Consider the following 24,327-nt stretch of genomic DNA (forward strand, 5'->3'; position numbering starts at 1 on the left):
GTCCGATAAGCTCCTCTCTTCCCCGCACTAAGCATCGAAACCTCCAATCTATATATTTGAGGTACCCCGCAATAACCCATCGATAATTATTCACAAACTGACTTCTCCCTTGCAGCCAGTCACTAAATTCAAGAAAAGATACCTTACAACATAAACCGCTACGGATCCAGTACGATGAGCATCCCATCAAGCCAAACAGCAGCCCTCATTCCCCCAACCGGGGCTTCCCCTACCGCGCGCCTCCAAATCCGACACGATCACCCCGTGCCATCGCCAACGGAGGGACAGATTCTTGTGAAGCTGGAATACTCGGGGGTATGCCACTCAGATGTGCACAGTGTGCGCGGGGAGACGCCCATGTTAACCGATGTGGCGGGCCATGAAGGCGTGGGGAAGGTGGTCAAAGGTAAGTATTTGACTCCCTTTTAATGCCATCAGCTTCTAGACAGTCAAGTCAGTTCGCTGACTGGCATGCGGCATAGTGGGTAGTGGGCTTGACGAGCAAGTCTGGTTAGGAAGGAGAGTAGGGATACGGTTCGCACATCGGCCCTTCAGTATATCTAGGATTTGTGATGAGAGCTAACGACGAACAAACGGCGTCTTCAGCTGGCTGTACAGTACCTGCTTGGAATGCGAGATATGCGCCATCAATAACACGGCATGCCCATACCAAAAGAACGCTGGAGCGGTAGGTTTCCATAACGTTGTTGGTTTGGGGACGATGTGTCTGGAGCTGATGCCATGACCAAGAATATTCCGGGGACTTTTCAACGTGAGTAACCGACGAACCCCAATTCAATCAGACACGTGCGGTCTAGCTGACCGGAGCGATATGAGGAAAGAATACATTGTCAGCCCTGCAAATCATGTCACCATAATCCCTCCGAACCTGGAGCCAGACGTCGCTGCTCCCCTTTTGTGTGGTATGTCTCTCTTGTCTTTCTCCTTCTGTGGCATGCGTCATTGACGATCCTCTTATGACCTGTTAGCTGGAATTGCCATGTACTCTTCGATAATGAAGACGAAGACTCGACCCGGAGACTGGATCGTGATCCCCGGAGCAGGCGGCGGTTTAGGCCATATGTGAGCTCTATCACCGTGCTATACCCGGATTTCAGGCAGCATTTGCTGAACCTTCGCCACAATAGGGGCATTCAAATCGCCGTCAAAAAGGGCCTGAAAGTTATTGCGATCGATAGGTAAATACCTCTGTACCATGCACAAGCCCTTCGTTGCCCAAAGAGAACGACTATTCCAACGAAACCCGCTGACATGAAGCCTCCCTGCCTCCTGATATCTCCAGCGGCGAAAAGAAAAGACAGCTCTGCCTCTCCCTCGGAGCCACCAATTTCCTCGACTACAAGGTTGACGACATCGAGCACAGCGTCAAGGCCTTGACGTCAGGCCTAGGCGCGCACGCCGTGATCTGTACCGCCAACAGCGAGCAGGCGTACGTCCAAAGTATGAGCCTGCTTCGTAGGCTGGGGGTCTTGGTGTGCGTGGGTATTCCGAACGCGCCGTTTCGACTCCCGGCGACCCCATTTGATATGATTGTTAAAGGTAAGGGAAGGGATGTCTTGGGAATATATGTGGAGAAAGCTAGGCAGCGACTGATATTCAAAACGTCTGTTAGGGCTCACGATTGTCGGCAACTCGGCTGGCACCGCGAAGGAAATGGATGAGTTGATGGAGCTGGCTGTAGCGGGAGATGTGAAGGCGCATATTGAGACGTATGAGTTGGATGACATTGATGACGTCCTGGATCGGCTGGGACGCTCGGAAATCGATGGGAGAGCTGTTGTGCGGATTCCTTGAGAGGATTGCGGCGTACTTTCGGAGAGTTGTGATGTGTTTACGAGATATGTAGCCTGTTATGCTAATTAGGCAATTTGGACATGGAAATGGTGCTTGAAACACTTATCTTGACCTCTTGGTGGTGGTGGTGGTAGTGGTGGTGATGTTCTTGCTGCGTGGGTGATTGAACAGAAACGAACTGACTTGGTTCGAAGGTAACCAGCTTCGAACCATGTTATAAAATTACTCCCAAACGCCGGCATGCTTCCCCTAAGCTAGATTTACAGCCAGATGCGCGTGGAATTCGAGGTTTCTAGTAGCGCAATATGTGAAACTACGAAGATAGCAAGCGCCGTATTTGCTCAGGCTCTTGGAGATGCTTATGTCGGCTCGAATGAGTGGCCTGCTGAACAGTGTAGCAACCTCGAATGAATCAACTTAGCGGATAGAATAATAGATCTGATCATATACATCGTAGCTAATAGGACTTTGAACGGTCAACCCATAAGAGATATCATCACAGTTGATCCTAGTGCCTCACAGTAAACCGTCACCAAACCGATGAAACAAGAACATCTATCTTGTACCTTGACATACCGAACCATATCAGACCTAAATATAGCTTCATAGTCTCGAGTGTCGTCCTTTTGCAACTTTACGTGCATATGGGTGGGAGGCGGAACTAGGGACGAGATGGTCGATGTCTGCTGTATTGACGAGATGTGGGCCTGCTTCATCCAGGCTAGTAATTCCAACGTTGCGCATTGCAGTCTCGAGCTCATCCTTCATTACTGCAGATAATGAGATTAGCATCCGGGTCACATATCCAGCGGAGCAGCAAGCGACACTTACTATCGATCAGATGCTCAACGCCCTCCTGGCCATAATTGGCGGCGAAAAGCACGCTCCGCCCCATGCCCACGGCGGTTGCTCCCAGACAGATTGCCTTAATGATATCGGTTCCGCGACGAATACCACTGTCAACGTAAACTTCCATCTTGTCGAAGATCTCCGGACACCGCTTGTGGAGTTCGAGCAGAGTGATGATGGAGGGTGGGCTGGTGTCTAGATTCCGGCCTCCGTGATTGCTCAGAAGAATCCCATCAAGGCCGGCCTCCATGGCCAGGATGGCATCATCCGCAGACATCACGCCTTTCAGGCACACGGGCAGGTGAGTATGCTGCCGCACCCATGTCAAGTCCTCCCATGTCAGACCCGGATCAATGAAACCGGCCATGACACGGCCGAGACCGCCGCCCTTCTTGTCATTCTTCGCTTTCGAAGGTGCCATGGGAACGGTCAGATCCTCGTCCGCCTTGACACGCTCATCCGCCTCCCTTTTACCGGGCCAGGCCGCGTCGACAGTCACAAAGATCCCCTTAACGTTCGGATTGGCAGAGCATTGATGGAGAAGCGAAGCTGACTTCTCCCGGTCGCGGTTAACGTATAATTGGAAGAAAAGGGGCGCTGACGGCGCAGCCTCTTGAATCTCCTCGAGAGTATACGATGAGTTATTAGACACCTACAGTAGCTCTCATTAGAAACCAGCCACGGGATGGTAAAGGATGGTCTGACTTACTCCCTGAAAGACCCCCTTGCTCTCGCAGGCCCTCGCAATAGCAAGCTCTCCATCTGGATGAATGAGCTTGGCCATGGCCGCCGGACTAACGAATAATGGGAGGCTCGTCTCAAGCCCAAGGAACTTGGTTCTCGTGTTGACAGACCGCACATTCCTCAGTACTCGTGGCCGAAGCCAGATGCGGTCAAAGCACGATTTGTTGGCGTTTCGTGTTATCAAATCAGTCGAGGCGCTGGAGTAGAATGCCCATGTTTTCTTGCTGGCCGTTGAAGATGCCACCACCTCGAAATCATGGGAGTTGATCAAGGTGTGCAATGGTGGCTTTTCGTTTTGGAGAACCATCTGCGGGCTGGCAGTGGGTGGTGGCTTCAACCATTCATCGTTGATTGTGGACTCATCCAGGACACCCATATGCCTCTCTGCCGGCAGCTTCGTCTTGATTAAACTCGAGGCATGCACCTCTGAATATGCTTTGGTAGCATCACGACCCGCGTGCTTTAGGATAACTGTAGAGTTGGAACGGTCATTTACGGGAGTCCTCAAAACATTCCGGCAATTCTGGACTCAATTACCTGTTGGGCCGCCTGGGTGCTCTTCTAAGAAATCTGTCATGTCCCATACCTGGCTGTCAACAACAATCCAGCAGTTATCGGGTGAACTGTGCTGAGAGATCTGCTCTGTAGACAAGAGTTTCTTGACCGCCATTTTCTCCTCACCGTCAAGCAAGGCCAGACAGAAAGCCACAAACCGATATACTGGATAGCCGGGCGCCGATGATCAGGGAGAAGAGTGTGGTGGTTGTAACTACCACTGTGTTGCATTCCAATATATTTGCAACTCAAGTTCTTTGAGGATAAACGAAGGGTGAACATCCAGAGAGGGGACCCCACCAGTAGTAATAAATCCCCAGATCGGTAGATCCGCATGGTTCGGGGTAACATCAATGCGGAACACCCTTAGCCGCATGGGAAACCGCATAGCAAAAGCCGAGAAGGAATGATCAGCCACGTTCGCTTGTACATCTGTTCCTACCGTCTGCACTACCGGCCGAGTTTAGCGTCAAGTTAGAATGGCCATGAGACATTGTGCCTCTTAGACATTGAGAAGGTAGACATCATGAAGAGTGACGATGTCTGCACTGTCCCGTAGTGTACATTTCTTATCTGTTGTACGGAATACAGTGCTATGTATAGATCCAGGGACGACCAACAAGCACGGAGCATGGCCGAGGGAGGGCTGCTCCGGCATGCGGAGATCTTTCCGCTTTTCGGTGGAAACCTCAGGCTACAAACTACGTCAGCATGCAGGGCGTTTCTCATAATTTGACGGCGCTAGGGACCAGGTATGAGTACTTGGACAGTATGTTACCAGGAGGAGGATATTTTCTCTCCAAAGTCTGTTAGTTAGTCGAATTTACTAGATTGAGGCGTAGGGTCAGCAGATGGCTTTGAGTTCCCAGCTATGACGAGACTTGACCCTTTGCCCTGGACAGGGATTGAGCCATGGCGTCCCCTGGCTATTTCGAACGTGACGTATTAAGTGATAACTAGTGTGATGCATGTACTAGGTAAAGTTGAAACAGTGCGGTCAAGGCAGGGTGCTCTCGTTGGAGCTACATAGTATGTATGATATGCCACGTGACTGACCAGACGATTGGCTCTAGCCTGAGGCACCGACGCTTAACCCGGTTCCTCGTTCTACCTAAAGATGCTTACCGGCCGAATTAAGTCAGGCACAAAAGTCCCTGATACCTCGAGATTGAACCGCCGAGTCACTGCTGACCATACCAGAGCATCTGCGGCTATAACAAAGAGCAGTGTTCTGGATTTTTCTGATGCATGCTCTTGGTGTAGACAATCTGTTCAGATTATCTGGGATCAGTAAAAATCTTTGGAGCCTCGGAGCAATAGGAGCTAGCACCGCTGCCGCTATAGATTGCTGGCGACCACGTCTCTGTCAGCCGCACCGAAATATTTGTAGCAAATTAGGTATGTCCCAGTCGTGACTCAGAATAATAGCCTTGCTGCATAAATGTGGTCGAGGTCTGACTCATTCCCGGTCTGTCCCAGGACCTTCAGATGGAGCCGTGAGACTTACTCGAATGCAGCAGCTTCTGGTGGATCTTCCACAAATCTGCATACTATCTCCAGCTCTTGTGCATTGAAGAGAAGAGATATCGTATACCACAACAGATTCTCGACTTCAGCAAACATGGGCGACTCAAGCAAACCAATCCGATATGTTGATGTCGGTAATCTCATTGCGAATATGCAAAAGACGTCCTTGTGTATTGTGCACTCGCTGATGGCCACTCTAGATCGGAATCAACCTCAGTGACCCTGTCTTCATGGGTAATTACCATGGGAAGCAAGTTCACGACAATGACATGGATGACATTGTTCAGCGAGCTCAAGATGTGGGTTGCGAGAAATTTATGGTGACAGGCTCCGACTTGGAGGAGTCGCGGCGGGCTTTAGAGATTGCACAGAAGTATCGTACGTTCGTCCCAATTTACTCTCATCTGTACGCAACCTGACAACCTCTGCAGCGGGGTTCTGCTATGCTACGGTTGGGGTTCACCCTTGTCAGGCGAAACTCTTTGATGAATATCCTGGCGGACCTGCAAAAATGCTCGAGGAGCTTAGGGCTCTAGTGCTAGAGGCCAAAGCATCGGGGCAAGCTGTCGCCTTTGGAGAATTTGGTCTAGATTACGATCGACTTTTCTTAAGCGCAAAGGAGCCCCAGCTGAAATATTTCGAAGCGCAATTGGATTTGGCGGTGGAGGTTCAACTGCCTCTTTTTCTTCATTCCAGAGCTGCCAGCGAAGATTTCGAACGTCTTCTGGCGCCTCGCCTCGAAAAGCTCCCGAAGAAAGGCCTCGTGCACAGTTTTACTGGAACACTTGACGAGATGAACCGAATGGTTGCCCTAGGTCTCGATGTTGGTGTGAACGGCTGCAGTCTGAAAACGGAGGAGAACCTGGAAGTGGTCAAGGCCCTACCACTTGAACGGCTTCAGATTGAGACCGATGGTCCTTGGGTATGTGTGTTACCTAGGATTTCTCAGCCCTTTGATTGACATTTACTGTTCAGTGTGAAATCCGTCCCTCTCATGCATCTGCAAAGTATCTCGACGGAGCCCCTCCGCTTCCCAAGGCAGTGAAGAAGGAGAAATGGCAGAAGGGGCTTATGGTAAAGGGTCGCAACGAGCCCGCAGCAATCGCCCACGTTGCGCATGTCATCGCCAAGGTAAAAGGCATTACTGTCGAGGAAGTCTGTGAAGCGTAAGTCCAGTTTCTTTCTATCACCCTCTTCTCGCGTTCCAGTGTGACATGGAATACTGAAAATATTGATTAAATGAGCAGCGCATGGAACAACTCAACCAGGATGTTTGGGCTTGGTGTTGTTACGCCATAAATTCTGGTCAAGATACCTTACCAGGCCGTTGCTCGACTCGGGAGAAAACACCGTTCCGCAACCATCAGTACTAGACCCATAGAATTAGAAGAGGCGAGGCAGTTTGTGGGAAAATATTATCAATGAAACCTACATGAACTGTGTCGATAAGAGTACCGTCCCTGATTCTTTGTTGCCTCATCATGAAACCCTGGATCGGTGGTGTTCGGACCAAACTACCACTGCGAACCAGGGTCCTCGTCTGATCCAACACCAGTCAGAGCTATCTGACGGAATACTAGATCAGCTCAGCGGGTGTCCAAATTAGCTGACTATTGCCGAACCTCTCTTGTGGTGGCATGATAGATAAATATGAGCCATGTCATTTTCCCATACAGTAAGTGCCCGGTGGAACAGGCAACGTGGGAGTGAGGCCAACATACTCAATTTTTTGCCCCTCGAGACCTCAACTAGTCCATGTACGTACATTCACTGCACAGCACTTGGAGATTTGCCACATGTGCCTTGCCTTAATGGATGGTTGCTTGGTATGATTTGCGTCGGCTTACTTTCTGATGAGACTTTGGTTTTTCCTGGCTCACCGCCCTGTACTGTACCTGTAGTCGCACCGCCACCCTTACTCTTGTCTCTTTCCTTGTTTACCTTTCGACGTGAATGTAGTCTTCTTCTTCTCCTTCTTCTCCAACTCTCCCAAGAACAACAACCCCGAGACTTCAGACCTAGCCTTTTGACCTGCCTAAACTTGGTCCCCCATATCGGCATGATGTCTTCTTTTCCTAAAATCATGTTGGCTTGAAGCTTGTGGGTTAGACCCTTCGAGTCTATCACCAACCTCTCTCTTCGCAGATCACGCGCTGTCGCTGTCTAGTCAGATCTTGCATGAGAATCCTTCTTTCGTGGTGCATCGGATCTGTCTATCTCTCTTTCTCTCTCTCAAACTCAGCTCTTCATTGGCATTGTATCTATTCATAGTGCCTCCTGAGCTCTCTTATCCATTCGCTTTTCAGGACTTCGACGCAGACAGCGGCAGGGCACCGGCATTCTATCACAATGACGTCTCCATTAACTGCTCAAAGCTCCAACAGTTCTCTCCAGAGTGTTTATGGTGGGTTGTTTGTCTTTTTTGTGGGAACATCGGTCATGTTCGCACTCCTATCGGCATTGTTCAAGTTCCACTGACCTTCACAGAATCAGTGCGTCGCAGGGAATCCTCGATGGGAAATGAGTTCATGCCGTCAGAGTTCCCTGAGAATTTTGGAGAGGTTGTTAAAGGTGTCTATCGATCTGCTTTCCCGCAACCATGGAGCTTCTCTGCGCTCAAAAAGCTTGGCCTTCGGACTATAGTGTATGTGGGCCACTCGTGTATCTGATCCCTGCTCACCACCCCTCAGCACTTTGGTAGACGAGCCTTATACACCAGAGCACATGAGCTTTCTCAAGGAAATGGGGATCGTGCACGTTCGTATCCTTGTCGAACCCAACAAGGATCCTGCAGTCAAGTCTCCAGACTACGTTATCTGTCAGGTATTGGAAGTCTTGCTCGACAAGGCCAATCACCCTATCCTTGTCCACTGCAACAAGGGAAAAGTAAGGTTTACTTGGTGTTCTGTACGAGCTTGGCTAATCGGCATCGGTGCAGCATCGTACCGGCTGTGTGGTCGCCTGCTTCCGCAAGATTCAAGGTTGGCGCATCGAAGATGTGCTTGCTGAGTATCAGACATATTCTTTCCCTAAGTCAAGGCCGCTGGATCAGAACTTCATCATGGCATTTGATGTCTCCCAGCTCTCTAGCCTGGCACAAGTCTCTGGCGTGCAAATGTGGCAGTCTGCCAGTCAGCCGAAGGCATTATCCGAAGAGAATGCCAAGGATCAGGCCTCATCCTCGGGTCGGCTTCTGCCCTCTCTAGGCAAAATATACGTGACTTGATAATCCTACGTCGATGGAACCCACGCCGTTCTTTCTTATCATCTGTGGTATGTCTGCCACCGCGAGTAGTCGGTGGTCTGACAACGGAGATTCTCAGCTAGGTCAATGTCATTGCAATCTTGGCCACGAAGCCAGCTGATGAATCACACCACCTATCTCTTGTCGCCCCTCGTTCTGCATCAAAGTCTACTCTTTTGATTAAAACACTGGCCATCGATGAAAAGGCTTGTGTATCCAGAGAGAGCCGCCCAAACTCCGCAGCGCTCCGCGATGTCTGGGAGCTCCATCTATTTGACTGCTTCTGGAAGGATTGAATGCACGATATACCCAGTCATTATTTAGTTACCCATGTGATTCCAATATTGTGGATGGGTGAATGGCAGGGATGTGTGTCAAAATTCTTGTCAGAGATCAAGAGAAGCGAATCGCAGAAAGACAATAGACCTGGAAAAAGACTAGTTGTAGGTCATAGTACACTGATGTAGACAGTAATCCACATTGATGGACAATTGCGAGCTAAGATGTCTAAGCCAATCCTTCTGAGTACCTCTAATAGTCATTTCTGTGTCTTTGGTTCTTTGATTGGTCTGTTGACAGACATATACCATACTATACCATACCATGAGCGATTCTCAATGGTGTTCAAACTCAGCAGCTGAGATCATAGAATCTCATACATCATGTCATCGCCTTCTTCAAGATCTTCGATGTCGGATATGAGTGCTGGAAATTCTGGACAAGGCAGTTGACTCGCGATGTCTAGTTCTAATAAACCCATTGCTGTTGTTTGACTATCATGTATTGGGCCCCATAAGCTCTCATTGACAGAACGTGTAAAGTTCTCATCAACTGATAAGAGAGAGTTCGTCTGGGATGTGCAATCAAGCTCGAAATAATCCTCAGTGCCCAAGTAGTACTCAGAACTCCTGTCAATCTCTTCGGTAGTAGTGTGGTTGAACCAGTTCGGTATCTCTTCCATTGGATCAGTCATTAGGAGAGATTCATAAGCTTGTGATTCGTCCAGAATTCTAGGCTCAAACTCGTCCATTCGGCTCAGCTTTTGTGAGGCTTCTTCTTTGTAGAGTTGCTTTTGAGCGAGAGCCCAGAATGCCGAATGAAGAATGTCGCCCATATCTACTGCTGTCAATGAGAAATCGTCCGGTATGTACGCGGTCTTCACACTGTCGATAATCTGTTGCAAAGAATGATTCATATGCAGCTTTAACATGGATGTCAGGGACTTGACGAGCGATGTGATAAGCAGCGAACGCTGACTCATTTCCTGCAACATGATCAGTAACCTTAAGACTATGAGTACCTCAGGAAAGCAGATTACTTCATTGTATCCAAGGCTAAAGACCGACGGCGCCATTCTTGGAAGACTTTGCAGTTGTCCAGTCTCTGGTTCTGGCTCTGTTTGCGCTTGCTCAGGACTGTTGCCAACGAGCAAGTAGCTCATGCCTGCGCGGAGCAGACGATGTAATGCTTGGTGGCTGGCGTCGCAGCTTCTAACTGCTGGTTCTGTGGGAGGGCTTGAGAGGATGGTGCTATCCGGGCTGTTATCCATATCTGCAAGCTCTTCTGCAAAATCCCTGGTATCGGAGGATTCGTGATTGTCTTCTTTATTGAGCTGCGAAGACTGGAGAGTGGATTTTAGCTCCAGTTCTTCAAATTCGGGACCCGGTGCTTTCCATGCCGTTTCCCCGTAACTCGCCATGATCAGCGCAGGAGGATATAGCTGCATTTGGGGGTATGTGGACATAAAATCTAGGGTTATATTGATCGTGGATATCCTAATAGTCTTGATGTACGGCGGAGGTATGAGCTTTCCTGGTGCCTGCAAAGCCTTTGGAATTCTGCGTCTCACTGTTGGCAAGAGAGCAGGCTGTGTGAGCGACCTTCCAATTCCGAAGGCTAATTGAAAGCTCGGAGGGGCTTTCTGATCGAGATATTCGCAGCTTTTGTACATGATGGCCAAGCCTAACTCTTTCCAGAGCTGAGAGCGAGGGTTGTATTAGCAACATATCAGAGCCATCCTGTGAGGAGCATGTTACTGCGAATACCTTTGCATTGCAGAGCATCTCCCCAACAACTGGCACAAAAGTGGAGACGGTGACATTGGGTACGTTATGAGCATTGATGAATAAGTTCAGTTTGATCTCTGGTGCTTCAGCCACCCAAGCCCTTCCCATGGTCATTAGATGTATGAGGGGCATATCGCGTGCGGCCCTTTGGGGTCTCCTGTGGGACTGTATGAGTATGGATACATCCATTGTGAGAGTCAAGGTTGAGTCCGAGGAATGGAAATCGGCTCTGCCTAGGTCTATTGTTGCTTTCATATTGGTTTGTCTGATGTGGAATGAATTAGTGATTGGATATTGTTTTGGTTCAAGCTTATACATAGTTGATGTTTTGACGAGGATACTAGTAGTAGATGCATGGTGAAATTAAGCAAACACTGGCAAAATATGTCAGTGCCTCAGTACAGCAACACCCGACTGCCCAGAAGTGTATATTTATTGCTTGTATCCGAAGCCACGAGATTACACGTTCTGTACTCTGTATTTGCGTCTTATTCCAAATAAACATTGAAAGATAATCCATAGCTTTGTTCCTGTGCTTCGGATTACATCATAGACTTGGCTGCCGAGGCACCAACACGATAAGTGAATCGAGACTACACACTGGCAGCTAAAGGTGAGAAATCCTTTTGTGCCACGTGAGCACCGCTCAAGCAAGCATTCTCAATTCTTGAAAACTCTAGATGTTACAGATTACTACGCAAGATTGGATGAAGTCGGCCAATAATCTTTTTACACAACTAGACAGTCCCTCAATGCCCAGCTACGTAGCTTGTTGACAATCATTTTTATTTTTAGAGCTGCTTATCGATAAGAGAATCACGTGCAGGGGATTTGATTATCTGGCCCCTAGACATCCTCCGCATCGAGGAATCTCGAATTCAGGAGTCCAACAATCAGCGATGCCCAGGGATGAAGGTGAAGATCATTTCCTGGCGGACAAAGATAGCCCCAATGGGCTGGATTCCCAGCCCCTTCTTTCACCCGTCGAGGACCACGAAACTCCAAACCATGCGAATCCCGCCAGCGCGACCCGCAGCAGCGGACAGCCGCATCACTCCTCTATATCCCAGCCGGTCCCAGAAGGACAACGACGCACCCCTCGTACCATGAACCGCGTTCGCTTCGACCTGGAGGAGGAAACGGACGAAGAGCGTCGCTCGGAACATCACACCCGCGACTCAGACGATATCTCATGGCTCGAAGAAGAAGACTACGGCCACGGCGACGGCCAGCGGCGCCAGATGGTCCCTTTGTTGACGGATATCGAGGCCCCCAGTGTCACCCTCGCAACGTCCGATGAATTCTTCCCGGAAGTACACCTGGAAAGTGCTCGCCCAAGGAGCGGGATGCGCATGGCTTTCATGAATATGGCCAACAGTATCATTGGAGCAGGCATAATAGGACAACCTTACGCACTTCGCCAGGCAGGTTTGGTGATGGGGCTGGTGCTGCTCGTCGGACTGACAGTCGCAGTAGACTGGACGATTCGACTTATAGTGGTCAACTCCAAGTTGAGCGGGGCGGACTCGTTCCAGGCGACCATGCAACATTGCTTTGGCAGAAGCGGACTTATCGCCATCTCCGTTGCGCAGTGGGCTTTCGCTTTTGGTGGCATGATCGCGTTCTGCATCATTGTCGGGGATACGATACCTCACGTCTTGGGAGCCTTGTTTCCTTCGCTAAGAGATATGTCATTCTTGTGGCTCTTGACTGACAGACGGGCCATTATCGTGCTTCTGGTCCTAGGAATCTCATATCCACTGTCTTTGTACCGGGACATTGCTAAGGTTCGACATAAAAATGCCTTTGCAGCACTCAAAGACTCACGAGTTCATAGTTAGCAAAAGCGTCTGCATTAGCCTTGATCAGCATGGTCGTCATCGTGGTTGCTGTCATCACCCAGGGCTTCAGAGTGCCCTCCGAGTCGCGCGGCGATGTGAAAAGTCTACTGTTTGTCAATTCGGGCTTTTTTCAGGCTGTTGGGGTTATATCATTCGGTACGATCGCGTTCCAGATTCAAATTGTATCACTGTACTAACGGTCCACAGCATTTGTTTGCCGTAGGTCATGTCACCCAGGCCACATTACCTTGGTACTAATAGCTTGGAAGACCATAACAGCCTCCTTATCTATGGCTCATTAAAAAAGCCGACACTAGACCGCTTCGCGAAAGTGACACATTACTCTACAGCAGTCTCGCTTCTGACCTGCCTAGCCATGGGTGTTTCCGGGTTTCTATTCTTTGGCTCGCAGACACAAGGCAATGTACTCAACAATTTCCCATCAGACAACATTCTGATCAATATAGCACGACTGTAAGATCTTTCTTGCCTCAATGTACTGAGGTATCTCTGGGCTGACTTTTGCTAGATGCTTCGGCTTGAACATGCTCACAACTCTTCCGTTGGAGGCATTCGTATGTCGATCGGTCATGACGACCTATTACTTTCCCGATGAACCCTTCAACATGAATCGGCACTTAATCTTCACCTCTGCACTTGTTGTTACTGCGGTTGCTATGGCTCTGATCACTTGTGACTTGGGGGCAGTCTTCGAGTTGATCGGCGCAACGAGCGCAGCAGCACTGGCCTATATTTTCCCTCCCTTATGCTACATCAAGCTTAGCAATGCCTCTCGGAAAGCTAAGATACCAGCCTATCTATGCATTGTTTTCGGGGTAATCGTGATGGCAGTTAGTCTGCTGCAAGCTGTTGCGAAAATGATAAGTAGTACGTTCACTGCTCACCCGACTAACATGCATCCTGCTAACTAGCTTCGCCATATCTATAGACGAAGGTGGTGCAGCTACCTGTGCTGCCTAGGCAAGGTACTATGAGGGGAATTAGATCTTGCAACCTTGTTTCTTCTTCACTGATGTCGTATAACTGATATATAACTGATAGACTTTATTCAATCCTCATTCACAAATTATGTACATAGAGAAGTGTATGATCAAGGTGAACCATTCTGTCCAGGGCTCTGAGAAGGAGCTCCATGGACTCAAGTGAAGCAAACTCTCTTCTGGGAGGAACACAGGTATCCAGATTTTGTGTAGGGACAATATGGTCTTTCAGTATACTATCGTCTTTCGCATACTGATTTTCTCCTAGAAACAGTCTCTGATTCATGATCAAGATCAGTGGAGGCAGCAAGAGGAACAAAGGGGGCAGCTTGCTACATGGTCTGGGTTCTAAAGGTGAATGTCATTTGCTAGCCTGTATCTGCGATGTTGTGCGCGTTTGCATGGTAACGCATTTGACAGTTTCCGCTCCCTGTTTCTACTCCCTGCCTTCTGACCCCACCACTGTCCTCTTCAACATCTGTTTTCGCATGTAGTCCAATTCTATCCTTCTCGCTACTTCATCATTCAAACTACTTCCAAGAGGAGAGACTGACTTTGTTTCCTGAACTCGGTAGAGTTGAATGTATGAAGTGCAGGTCTCATGCTTTTCCTTTTCCCTTTTCACCTCTTCACTCCTACTTCATCAACGACTGCTGCAAGTTGCTTTAGCTGGTTCTAGTGTGTCTCGATTACCTGGACTCGTCCTCAAATCTATCCTGTTGTCAACTGTCGCTACTTTGCATCTGTTTTCCTGACACTCAGCACCCTCACAGTATCTCATTGTCTCTCTCTGAAGCCTACCTGGGGATCCTAACCCGTCATAAACCATGGATCAAAATGCTGCTGAACGCCTGAAGATGCTCCAAATGGTAGGTTGTGTGTTCCAAAGACTTCTACCTCCATCTTTCGTTCAATTGCCCGCAGCTACTAACGTGATTCACCTCCTTCTAGGATGATCTCGGCACGGCCAGACGAGAATTCATTTCAACCAAAGATGGCCCACGACGAGTGCTCAGTGTGGGTATGGAAACCATAGAAGCAAGCAGAGAGTCCAACCAACCCGGAACGAAAGCCCAGCTCATGGCGCAGAAGAACAAGGCCCAGCTCGCGGATTGGTCGAGTAAGTGCATACCCAGTGCTCCTCGCCCGGTCTGTGGTTCTGTTTCTTTGCTAATTCGATTTCACAGATATCCATAAGACAATAGGTGATACTGCAGACCTTGAAAATCTTGACAGTCTTCTTGATGGCCAGAGTCATCGTCTTGGGCTTGCCGCTTTGTTGCATTCGAGGCCACATGACTTTGCTCCAGTTAGGGGAGGCATGAGTCGTGGGCGTGGTGGTGGCGTAGCAGGGACTCGAGGTCGTCAGAGGAAGCCAAGCGTATCGAAGTAAGTCAACTCACCAGAACCCTTACCACCATCGGAAGCTGATGCACGAGATAGAGTTCTCGGTCAAGGAGGTGTCTCGAAATCCGGCAATCATGCTTCCAAAATAGATCAGAAACAGACTCGTGAGGTCTACTCCTATCCGAACCCGTCTTCACTGCTCATTTACCTTCGCTAGGTGCTCGAAAGCCGATCCCTAACCCACTAACCAAAGTTCGAAGACCCATGTAAGCTACCTTCTTTTTGCTCCAAAAGCCATCTGACCCCTGTCTCCAGGGTTGACTATTCCACGAAAATCAGCGCCCCTGAAGAATTTATGGCTGCTGTTCAGGGTCTAGTCAACACGAAGACTGCTCGCATAAACTCCCCTGTTGCACTGGAAATGTCTAACGGTAGTAGTCCAAAGCCCAGCCAATTGCCTCCTGCGAAGGAAATACCAAGCCAAGTTTTATCTCGCCTCACGCAACCTGCTCTTGCAGTAGATCATGGCCCAAGCCAACGGTCTCCTACCGTGACTAGAGCCCTGAGTCAAATACCTCCCGGGAAGTCGCTTACTCCCCAAGCTCAAGCGCCTCGAGCTCCTGCTCAAAGGCCCCGGTCTACGGCATATAACACGTCGAGTCAACAATCTCTCAAAATGCCATCACTTCCGGAACCTGACAGAGCAAGGGATTCAAGCAAAAGGACACCTTCTTCCACGAACAATACAACCCAAGTCAATCCTCAGAAAATGGTTTCGGCTGTTGACGCCGTGAAGAACCTAAGACAGACACCGTCGACTGCGATGCTGAAGGCGAACCAGACACCACCCAAGGATACTGTGCTCCCTGTCACAGCGACAATGAAAAATGTTCCTGCTGCTTTCAACCTTAGCAAGGACCACCCGGTGAGGTCCAATAACACGTCTGTGCAATCACAGGCTGCTGCACAAACACGCCCGACTCCAAATCCGCAATTGCTTAAACCCACAACTACGCCATTACAGCGGGATGAAGGGCCTCTGCCTAAGAAGCTAGCAGCCAAGCCTTGTGGCAAGCCTCCATGTCAACCGGGTAACAAAGCCAATCGGGTACCAGAGACGCAAGGCACTGCAATGGAGACAATTCCAGTAAACAAGGTGGTCGTCAAATTGCCTCCTAGCGAGCCAACTTTCAAACCGAATGCAGATGTCCCGGTCACGCCCAAGAAGATTAAACCACTTACGAACCTTGTTGATGAAGGAACCGAGAAGAAAGCACCACCGGCGGTGGCTTGTGGCGAGCTTCTTGATCTTGATGGTTCTCCTTCACCCGAGGATGATTCGGCTGAACAGGATCCTGCTGCTACAGCTGTAATGAGCCCTTCCTGTCAAGATCTAGAGGGGTTGATATTTCGGCAGGGCAGTACACGGTCTCCTACTCAAAGAGACTCGACCTCTAGTGAGGCTTCATCAACACCGACTAAGTTTACCGCTATTCTTGATCGACTTATGAACGCCACTGAGACCATGACCGGTACTGAGAAGAAGCAGGCGGTTGCGCGCGACATCGAAGAGCTTCGCAAAGAAGTTGAAATTCTCTGTTTGTCAGAAGCAGGGCGCCGATATTCTAATGAAATGTTCGAGAGAGGAAGAGAAGAGTCCAGCCCCGAGCCCAAACCCGAGCCCAAATCTGAGCCTAAGCCCGGTTATCACAATTGTCATACATGTCAGGAGAACCATAAAGCTCATGCTCATATCCCACTTGAGAATGCCTCGGTGCTCGCAGTTGATGTGACGTCTAATGCAGCCTTGGGTGTGGAAGATCCCTTGACACCCCTTGCACATAAGTCACAGACCCACCGTTCTGTTCTCCAGACACGCCTCAAGGGCACTGCGCCGCCATCTGAGCCAAACAAGCTTTACCCTCCAGTAAGCAGCGCAGCTGAGCCAGTAACCACTGTGCAGGAGCTTCAGGAGTCTTGTATCTCCAAGGCCGTCCATTTGTACGGCGAGCATCTACTCCCCGGGAGGTCTGGAAATCGGCCTGACAACGGTAAGTTATTAGTCTTTCTTATTTTTCGAGCCTCGGGCAGTATTGCTGATGTTCGCACTTGCTCTCAGCTTCCGTCCTGGAGGATGTGAAGGTCCCAGCATTTGAAGGGCGATTCGGTCCAATAACTCCGGCTTCTACTCCCGTCAAACCGAATTTGACATCTCCACTTCTTTCGCAGACGAACGCGATCTCAGCCTCCCCTGCACTACAGAGATCTATGCACGCCCCCAGAATTTCAGAGAACAGGTCCCCAGCATCTCGAACTCCCTTGAGAGGACTGGATGGCTCCAGGTATGCGACGCCTGCCCTCGACAAGCCTCTACGCTGAGCTTCTCGCAACCACACCATCGCTACATAAGGTCTGTACCGTTAGCGGAGTTACACTCACCTCATGCCTGCATGAAGTGGCGCTGAGGTCTATCCGCGTGATATCCCTGTCTTTCTTAACCCCCAAAACAAATCTTCAGATGGTGAACACGCAAGCTACATTTGTTTCGATGCTGCCACATCTTACAGCAATTACTTAATTGTCTATTTCTAGTGATGTGCAAAGCCTTTATGGGAGGACTAGAAAAGTTATTTTGTTTGTAAATCCAAAGCAAACTGGCCAGTGAGCAGATTTCATCAAACAAACCAGTCATTTCATTCCTGTGACCTGTAACGCCAGTAATCCATAAAAATTTGCCTAGTCCGAGTAATAATCGCGTGTCATTAAAGAATTTGTCCTCTATCTATAGAGTACATGAGAAAGGTCCACTGCTACTGTTACGGCTGGTGTTGTTGCTGTGGTGGTTGCTGCGGTTGCTGCTGCTGCTGCTGGGGTGGAACTTGAGGCGTTCCGCCTTGACTCACCCGCGGTCTTTTCAGATCCATGACCCCAGCTCCCGGAGCAGACCCGCTGTCACCCGAGGCCTGAGCATTGGTCATATCCGACAAGGGAGGCCGTTTCCCGTTGACATTCTGAGCCACTGGCCCGCTGCCGTTAGGGAGTGGACGGTTCGGCGGCGCTGCGGTCCCATTATTCCGAGGATCGAGGTTTGGGCGGGTCAGGGGTCGATAGGACGACGTCGACGGGCCTCGATTCATCATGGGGCTGCCGACGTTATTGCTCCCGGGCGCCCCGATCTTCCGGTGCATATCCTGCGACGGGTTGATGAAGTCCCGCACTGCGGTGGCGGCGGGATTGCCACCGGCCGCGGGCGATGCGTTGTTGCCCCCGGGCAGCATGGGTTTGGAGATGGGCTTGCTAGTGCTGTGGTCGAAACCGGCGGTCTTACGGATGGACGGACTCTCCGCGTGCGGGTCGAACGCCGGCGCCGCGGCGGATATCCCGCCGTGCGGGTTGTCACGGAGGAGATCGACGGCTCGCGCGGAGAAGAAGGAGGCGGACGGGGTCCCCAGCGGAAGGGATTCGGGGATTCTTGTCGTCATCGTCGATGGGATGCCGGGTTCGCGTTTGATGGGGACGGACATTGTGCTGTTGTTACCGCCTGTGCTGTTGTTACCGCCTGCGTTGCCGTATGCTAGTGCTGGTGCTGGTGATGCTGCTGTGGGCACGGATGGAGGGGGGATCATTCTTCCATTCTGGAAATTTGGTCGGGGCCCTGTAGGGAGCACGGGCCTCTGTTGATCGCCAGTTGCGGGAGGATTGGGACGTCCGTTGAACGGCTGTGGAGCAGGGTACTGTCTGGGGGCTGGAGGCTTGGATGGCGTTACCATCGCCGAGTTCGGTCTGATGGGTCCCCGGTAGTTATTGTTGTTGTTGTTGTTGTTGTTGTTGTGAAAAGGCCGCTGATGAGTGTTGAGTGGCGTTGGTGGTTGCTGCGCCCGCTGTGATTCGGGTCCTAGCACAACCTCGTCTGGGTTGCCGGTCTCGGCGACGCCGAAATCAGCTTCGTCAAAGAGATCACCTGGCGCGCGATAATGTTAGTGATCAGCTTTCGGGCAAGTGATTGAGCATGATAGCTGCGTACTTCCAAACTCGCCATCGCCGTCGAAGGCCATTGAATCATCAAAGTTGGGCCGCTTTGCGATCGCCGCTGGACGCGGCGGTAGATCATCGTCTTCTGGTGACGGTTTGGGGTGCACAGGTTCTTTCTTGATAGGCACAAAGTCTGGATGACGATGTAGCTCATCAACATCCCATCTGGCCTGAAGTCGAAGAAGAAAGTCAGCAGCGGCGATATTTCCGTCGTGAGGGGCCATCGCATACCGGCGCAGCTTTCACTTTGGTGACCTTTGAAACATAATCCTTGTCGTAGATACAGTTGCCCAGGACATTACCGAAGTTCCGCAGAGCACGCTTGAGCGCATCTGTGGTGCCTTCTTTCTTTGCCTTTTCGAAGGCAGCTGCCTTGCCCTTGCAGTTCTCAATGTGGCCGTACCCAATGTCCTGGTATTGTTCCTTGTCTTAGAATCCGTTCTTGATCGACTTATCCCGATCCTCAAGAGCATACCTCATGATAAGTGCCATCCTTCAAGGTGACTCTCACTATCACCGAGAGACCCAAGCTGATTTTACCGGTGTTTTGACTCTCTTCGACCTATTGATCGGAACGGATTAGCAATTGTTCAGAGACCAACACCCACCTGTGGCCAAGGGCAAAATTCTGAAGAGCGGCATACAAAGTCGATCTGAATGTTCTGAATCGAGCTCGACCATCCGTTGAACCCGAAGACCTCATTCGCAAGATTGATACATTTGTCAGCCGACAGATAATGTACGCGCTGTCCCGCAGCACCAGGCCTCGACGAGATATATTCGGGTCCCAACTTCTTGTCGAGACGGGCTTGCAGGGTCGCGATCTCCTGCGCGGTGTATTCGCTGATACGTCGTTGTGGTTCTTCGAATGGGTTGGCGGAGAGACTCCCGCTTGAATTGGGCATCGTGATGGTCGCTGGGCCGCCCCGGTGCTGGTCGCCAACACTAAAGACGCGCGGTCAGTGTTGGCTTCGTTGCGGCTTGACAGGTATAAGAACACTTACGCGGGCATAGCAAAGTTAAGTTCTGATAAACGCGTTACTGAGGTACTTCATCGAGCAACAGTCATCTGCTAAGCCTGTAATGACTGATGGAAAGGATCAAATGATGCTGTTGCCCCCGACGTGTCGAGGCGCGACGGAGGCCGACACGGCTTAATCGCGATGTCACGTGATGATAATCGCAACGCAGATAACAATGGAAGGTGTCAATTAATGCTAACAATCATGTGCTATCAGTTGCTGATTGAGGGTGGGTGAATGCTACTGAACAGAGAAGGTTCGACAGCTTGCAGCGTGGCCGAATTGAGTCAACGTGGCCGCTTGTTCGGTTTGATTTTGAAGGAGAAGCAATATCGATTACTTATAGAGGCAGGCAGCATTAGGCAGCCTTCCGCTTTGCCATTCTATAACTCCGATGCAGCCAGATTACTATTGTCACTTTGGCGTCATTTGATTCCACATGTCTCTCCTTTCTTCAACGTATGTTTCTATCAGAGTATTTAGGTAGCAAGAGAAATAAATCAGAATGAAATTCATCAAATCACTGAATCACAAGACTTGCGCTTGGGATAAGCCCCAAATCCTTCAGGGATTCGCCGAAAAACTCCGCATTGAAAACTTTGCGAGGGAAGTTCTGAACGAAGCTCTGCACTTCGACTCCATCCTCCTGCTTGAGAGCTGCGGCCACCTCAAACAGAGTGCTTGTCACTGGAACCGTCTTCATGATATTGCCTTTGGGCGTTTGGAACCGCAGACGTGTTTCCGTGTAGGCCGATGCAGGCTTCGAGGCTACCGGGCCGGATGTCGTGGCTGCTGGGGCTGGGGCCGGTTGCGCAGGAGGTGCTACGCCAGCTCGCTCGGCTTTCTCTCGCTCGGCCCGGAGGCGGCGCTCTTGCTTGTCCGCCTCAATCCTGGCCTTGACCCGCTGTTTAGCTTCGATCTCTGCCAGCTTGTCCTTCTTCTTTTGTTCCGCTTCCTTCAGCCTTTGTTTCCTCTCCAGCTCCTCCTTGACGTCTTGTGAATCCTTGTTAGCTTTCCGCCGGATTTCCTGGTGGACCTGGTTAGTTTGAATCATAAGTCTGGCAAGGACAGTAGTCCGCGTACCTCGTTCCTCTTCTGGTCAACCTTATCCTGCTCTGACTGCACCGCTCGCTTGGCCGCTAGCCTCTCTCTGAGCTCCTGAAGTCTAGCTTGCCGTTGCTCGTCAGTCAGTGGCGCAAGCTCCTCCGTTGACTCCGAGAAGTCAGTATGTTGAGATTTCGAGGCGTGAAATTCAGCTTGGGCGTGGCTCCGGAATTTCTTTCCACACTCGTTGCAGACTAGACTGCGAGCCTCTTCACCAGGCGCGAGTGCAGGACCTTCAGTCTCCTCGTCTTCCTTGATCTCATCGAGCGATTTGTCTTGATTCTTTTCGAGCCATTCTAGAGAACCCTGCACTGCAGTGGTGAAAGATAAAGCACGTCAGCAGTCGGCGGCAGCAGAGGGCCAGATGGGAAAAACCGTACGTCCGGTGCCTTTGGCGACAGCAAGCTCTGCTCGTTCCTTGTCAAAGCCCATCTCAATGAGCTGGTCTAGGTCAGAGGCCATGGTCGCACGGGGTGGGTGCGATTATTGCTGATCGAAGCGATAAATTCGAATGTAGCGAGAGGGAGACCCAAAGGCGGGGTAATGAAGGCGGGGGTTTGGGCTGGGCACAGTGACAGGCAGGTGGAAATGTATCACGAGGTTTTATTCCACTCAATACAACGAGAAGGAGAAGCAATGAAATACAAGATTTCGGTTCAAAAGGTGGATGAGGTGGATGAAGGGAGGTCAACACTGAGGGTGCGGGTGACGTACCGACAAGCTCGAGAGCGGAGCGGAGGAACAATCAATCAACTGCGGGATGACCCGCCAGCTAAGCTCGAAAGTTGAGCCAGTCCCAGCTTCGTTCCTAGGCCCACGGTCTGGGCTCTGTCAGTCGATAGTCTTTGACTATAGGTGGTTCGCACCTTAGAGGAACACCCATTTTGCTCGTCAAGCAGCCTGTAAAATCTTGGTGGTTTGGCATTTCTGCTTGGGGCACAACTGCAATCTACGCAACCTGCGTGAGAATTCTACTTCTATAGATCAATCTCGCCTGCGAAGAGAGAAAGAAAAGCCGCAATGACTTATCATTACAGTCGATGAGTGAGTACTATTGAGTATCAGAACTTCTGCGAAGTTGATTACTCACTCAATGAATCACTTAGGTGCATGTTCTGCAAACGTAGGATAAAGATGTCCCAAGATTGGTCATTCGAAGCAGGTCGAATCCCGTTCGAAGTCCCATCCAGTTAGAACACGCTGTTGACACCAGAGTATTGTGGCTTGTTTCATTACACCTGGATCCTGGACCGGTACTCCGAGACGGTTGAGCGGACTCTTTTCTCAAATCAGGGCCTTCGGCTTCTCTGGCTTTGTCTATGTCTGTTCTCTCCTCGGCCACGTTTGACTGCTAGGACCGAGCGCAAGAGTCGTAGTCCTGCCTACCAGCTGCGCTCTAGCTGAGTACACGTTGTAGCCGGTAGTACTAGGTACTCTGTAGATCGTCTCATGTATCTAGCGGTGAGTCGCCCCAAACCAATAGTGATGCTTCATAGCAGGCCCGAAAAGAATCGGTGTGTGTAGCTGATTGTCATCAGAAGACCACCTACCTCTTACGGGGCCGTTCCTCGTTACCTTGGCTTGTAAGATTCGAGAGCCGACGTAGTATGAAGGTGAAACTGCACATTCCAGAGATGATCATGCTTGAAGGATCAAGGCGTGGTAAACCCGTCGCGTGCGATGGGCTGCGCTATATTGTCCTTTGCGGGGTGGTGGAAGATCAACAATGCATGCAAGATATTGGCCTGTTTCGATTGACAGGATGAGATATGAGAGTGGGAACTCGGGGACCGGTCTAGTAGTCACAATTAGGTCTAGGTCAATTGGTAGTGAGTATCCGTACGATGTACGGAGACTTTGGTATTTTTAGACGACGTCAAGCAGTGGATCCCGAATCTATGGACCCAGACAGGCGTGGCCGATAAATGATGGAGCCGGTACGGAGTAGATCTGTCCAAAATGTCCGATCGCAACAGGCCATGAGCATTGCGGTGCGCGAGTATGTGACTCAACTCAGGATGTACCGTGACTGAATACTGTATATGTCTAGTACAGCGATTAGTTTGTCTGCCTAGAATGCAGGTACTGGCCACGAATAATGCCTGAAACATGATGTCAAACGCCTTGATGACATCACCTGACCTGGACCTCCGTGGCCGTGCTGAGTCAGCCCCTCCGGCCCAACCAGCAGCTGCGATGCCGAGTCCAACACATCCATCATTACTACTACTCGGACTATTCCAGCCTCTCCTCACTCTTCCCCCGATTCCAATTGCGCCTAAACATATATTCGCCCCGTCCTTGAGTTGGCTTGACCTTCGCCTTGTGTCTATCTTGCTCAGATATTTATCTTCTTAATATTCTCTTTGTCAGGTATTTACACATTCTCTCCAGCCAGTTCTACGCACTCCGTTGGCTTACTCTAACCTTGTGCTGATTCTCTTTGTCACTCACTCTAGCGCTCTCCCTCCTGTAGACAGGAAGACTCTCCCGCCGCTCTGTTCCGCCGTTCCTTGGTACCTACACCACTCCTTATCCGCGCAACCCCCTTCTCCCGCTCGAACGACTTCGACGCTGCGTATTCGCTATGTCTATCATTCTCGATCCCCCGGAGCTGGGCTTTCAGCGTGAGCAATATTCCCCTTCCCCTGGTCGAGCTTCTATATCAACCAGGGGCCGCCCCGCTTACCGGTTCCAGGTCCCTTTAACCGTGAGGTGTGTCAGATGTTGCACCTGAAGAACGAGAGTGCGGAGCCCGTCGTCTTCAAGGTATGTATACAAGCCGAATCGGATTAAATAATGACGAGCAAACTAACAAGCTCGCGTATACTAGGTCAAAACCACCGCCCCTAAGCAGTACGTGGCCAGTCCCTCCTCAACACACCTGAGTAACCGATACGTTTGAATCACAACTGACTGAGGGCCAGCTACTGCGTTCGTCCCAACTCGGGTCGGATAGATCCTGGCAAACATGTCGATGTTCAAGGTCGGTCTCACTGGGCTCCCTTTTCAAAACCCCTTGACTCGGCTTAATACCTGACAATTGCGATAGTTCTGTTGCAGGCCATGAAGGAGGAGCCTGCGCTCGATGCCAAGTGCAAGGACAAGTTTCTCGTTCAGACAGTCGCGGTTACTCGTGATATGGAGTTCGCCAATGTTACCTCGATTGTTGGTTTTCCG

General features: G+C 50.4%; 9 protein-coding genes across 9 annotated transcripts in view; 6 read left to right on the plus strand and 3 right to left on the minus strand.

Annotated features, from left to right (window-relative positions):
- The first annotated feature begins 104 nt into the window (after window positions 1-104).
- BO82DRAFT_306528 (zinc-dependent alcohol dehydrogenase) lies at window positions 105-1,906 on the plus strand. The gene is made up of 9 exons (XM_025632254.1): window positions 105-406; window positions 483-534; window positions 607-688; window positions 751-772; window positions 843-923; window positions 990-1,083; window positions 1,149-1,199; window positions 1,304-1,560; window positions 1,634-1,906. The coding sequence occupies exons 1-9, from the start codon at window positions 175-177 to the stop codon at window positions 1,813-1,815; spliced, it is 1,053 nt and encodes a 350-aa protein (XP_025493615.1). The 5' UTR covers window positions 105-174; the 3' UTR covers window positions 1,816-1,906.
- Window positions 1,907-2,234: 328 nt separating this feature from the next.
- Window positions 2,235-4,143, minus strand: BO82DRAFT_331772 (FMN-dependent alpha-hydroxy acid dehydrogenase). Its single transcript, XM_025633157.1, has 4 exons — window positions 3,946-4,143; window positions 3,374-3,879; window positions 2,647-3,316; window positions 2,235-2,585 (listed from the first exon to the last, which is right to left on the minus strand). Exons 1-4 carry the CDS (start codon window positions 4,076-4,078, stop codon window positions 2,419-2,421), a joined length of 1,476 nt encoding a protein of 491 aa, XP_025493616.1. The 5' UTR covers window positions 4,079-4,143; the 3' UTR covers window positions 2,235-2,418.
- Window positions 4,144-5,113: 970 nt separating this feature from the next.
- On the plus strand, window positions 5,114-7,082 carry BO82DRAFT_352824 (3'-5'-exodeoxyribonuclease). The gene is made up of 6 exons (XM_025634800.1): window positions 5,114-5,361; window positions 5,443-5,620; window positions 5,691-5,868; window positions 5,922-6,412; window positions 6,466-6,656; window positions 6,738-7,082. Exons 2-6 carry the CDS (start codon window positions 5,585-5,587, stop codon window positions 6,787-6,789), a joined length of 948 nt encoding a protein of 315 aa, XP_025493617.1. The 5' UTR covers window positions 5,114-5,361; window positions 5,443-5,584; the 3' UTR covers window positions 6,790-7,082.
- A 298-nt stretch (window positions 7,083-7,380) lies between these two features.
- On the plus strand, window positions 7,381-10,329 carry yphA (tyrosine phosphatase family protein; the record flags this gene model as incomplete). The annotated part of the gene is made up of 5 exons (XM_025637914.1): window positions 7,381-7,894; window positions 7,978-8,134; window positions 8,181-8,376; window positions 8,429-8,599; window positions 10,222-10,329. The coding sequence occupies exons 1-5, from the start codon at window positions 7,840-7,842 to the stop codon at window positions 10,327-10,329; spliced, it is 687 nt and encodes a 228-aa protein (XP_025493618.1). The 5' UTR covers window positions 7,381-7,839.
- A 1,363-nt stretch (window positions 10,330-11,692) lies between these two features.
- BO82DRAFT_306541 (putative amino acid transporter) lies at window positions 11,693-13,773 on the plus strand. Its single transcript, XM_025632255.1, has 6 exons — window positions 11,693-12,587; window positions 12,638-12,797; window positions 12,849-12,860; window positions 12,911-13,115; window positions 13,171-13,529; window positions 13,591-13,773. The coding sequence occupies exons 1-6, from the start codon at window positions 11,700-11,702 to the stop codon at window positions 13,620-13,622; spliced, it is 1,656 nt and encodes a 551-aa protein (XP_025493619.1). The 5' UTR covers window positions 11,693-11,699; the 3' UTR covers window positions 13,623-13,773.
- A 696-nt stretch (window positions 13,774-14,469) lies between these two features.
- On the plus strand, window positions 14,470-17,587 carry BO82DRAFT_411518 (uncharacterized protein; the record flags this gene model as incomplete). Its single annotated transcript, XM_025639795.1, has 5 exons — window positions 14,470-14,511; window positions 14,594-14,762; window positions 14,830-15,031; window positions 15,305-17,040; window positions 17,109-17,587. 5 exons carry the CDS (start codon window positions 14,470-14,472, stop codon window positions 17,366-17,368), a joined length of 2,409 nt encoding a protein of 802 aa, XP_025493620.1. The 3' UTR covers window positions 17,369-17,587.
- A 156-nt stretch (window positions 17,588-17,743) lies between these two features.
- Window positions 17,744-20,096, minus strand: BO82DRAFT_352830 (RAD52 DNA repair protein RADC). Its single transcript, XM_025634801.1, has 6 exons — window positions 20,026-20,096; window positions 19,666-19,966; window positions 19,497-19,583; window positions 19,253-19,432; window positions 19,014-19,191; window positions 17,744-18,950 (listed from the first exon to the last, which is right to left on the minus strand). Exons 1-6 carry the CDS (start codon window positions 20,031-20,033, stop codon window positions 17,806-17,808), a joined length of 1,899 nt encoding a protein of 632 aa, XP_025493621.1. The 5' UTR covers window positions 20,034-20,096; the 3' UTR covers window positions 17,744-17,805.
- Window positions 20,097-20,123: 27 nt separating this feature from the next.
- Window positions 20,124-21,609, minus strand: BO82DRAFT_331789 (UBX domain protein; the record flags this gene model as incomplete). The annotated part of the gene is made up of 3 exons (XM_025633158.1): window positions 20,124-21,070; window positions 21,127-21,458; window positions 21,528-21,609. 3 exons carry the CDS (start codon window positions 21,607-21,609, stop codon window positions 20,564-20,566), a joined length of 921 nt encoding a protein of 306 aa, XP_025493622.1. The 3' UTR covers window positions 20,124-20,563.
- Window positions 21,610-23,382: 1,773 nt separating this feature from the next.
- Window positions 23,383-24,327, plus strand: part of BO82DRAFT_40537 (putative integral ER membrane protein Scs2) — a 1,992-nt gene continuing 1,047 nt past the window's right edge. Inside the window, exons 1-6 of the mRNA XM_025639484.1 lie at window positions 23,383-23,520; window positions 23,607-23,774; window positions 23,846-23,916; window positions 23,981-24,003; window positions 24,075-24,133; window positions 24,200-24,315. Coding sequence (XP_025493623.1) covers window positions 23,735-23,774; window positions 23,846-23,916; window positions 23,981-24,003; window positions 24,075-24,133; window positions 24,200-24,315 — 309 coding nt within the window. The 5' untranslated portion in view covers window positions 23,383-23,520; window positions 23,607-23,734. The remainder of the gene's footprint in view (window positions 23,521-23,606; window positions 23,775-23,845; window positions 23,917-23,980; window positions 24,004-24,074; window positions 24,134-24,199; window positions 24,316-24,327) is intronic.

Source organism: Aspergillus uvarum, assembly GCF_003184745.1.
Source record: "Aspergillus uvarum CBS 121591 unplaced genomic scaffold BO82scaffold_16, whole genome shotgun sequence".
In the NCBI taxonomy this organism is placed as follows: Eukaryota; Fungi; Ascomycota; class Eurotiomycetes; order Eurotiales; family Aspergillaceae; genus Aspergillus; species Aspergillus uvarum.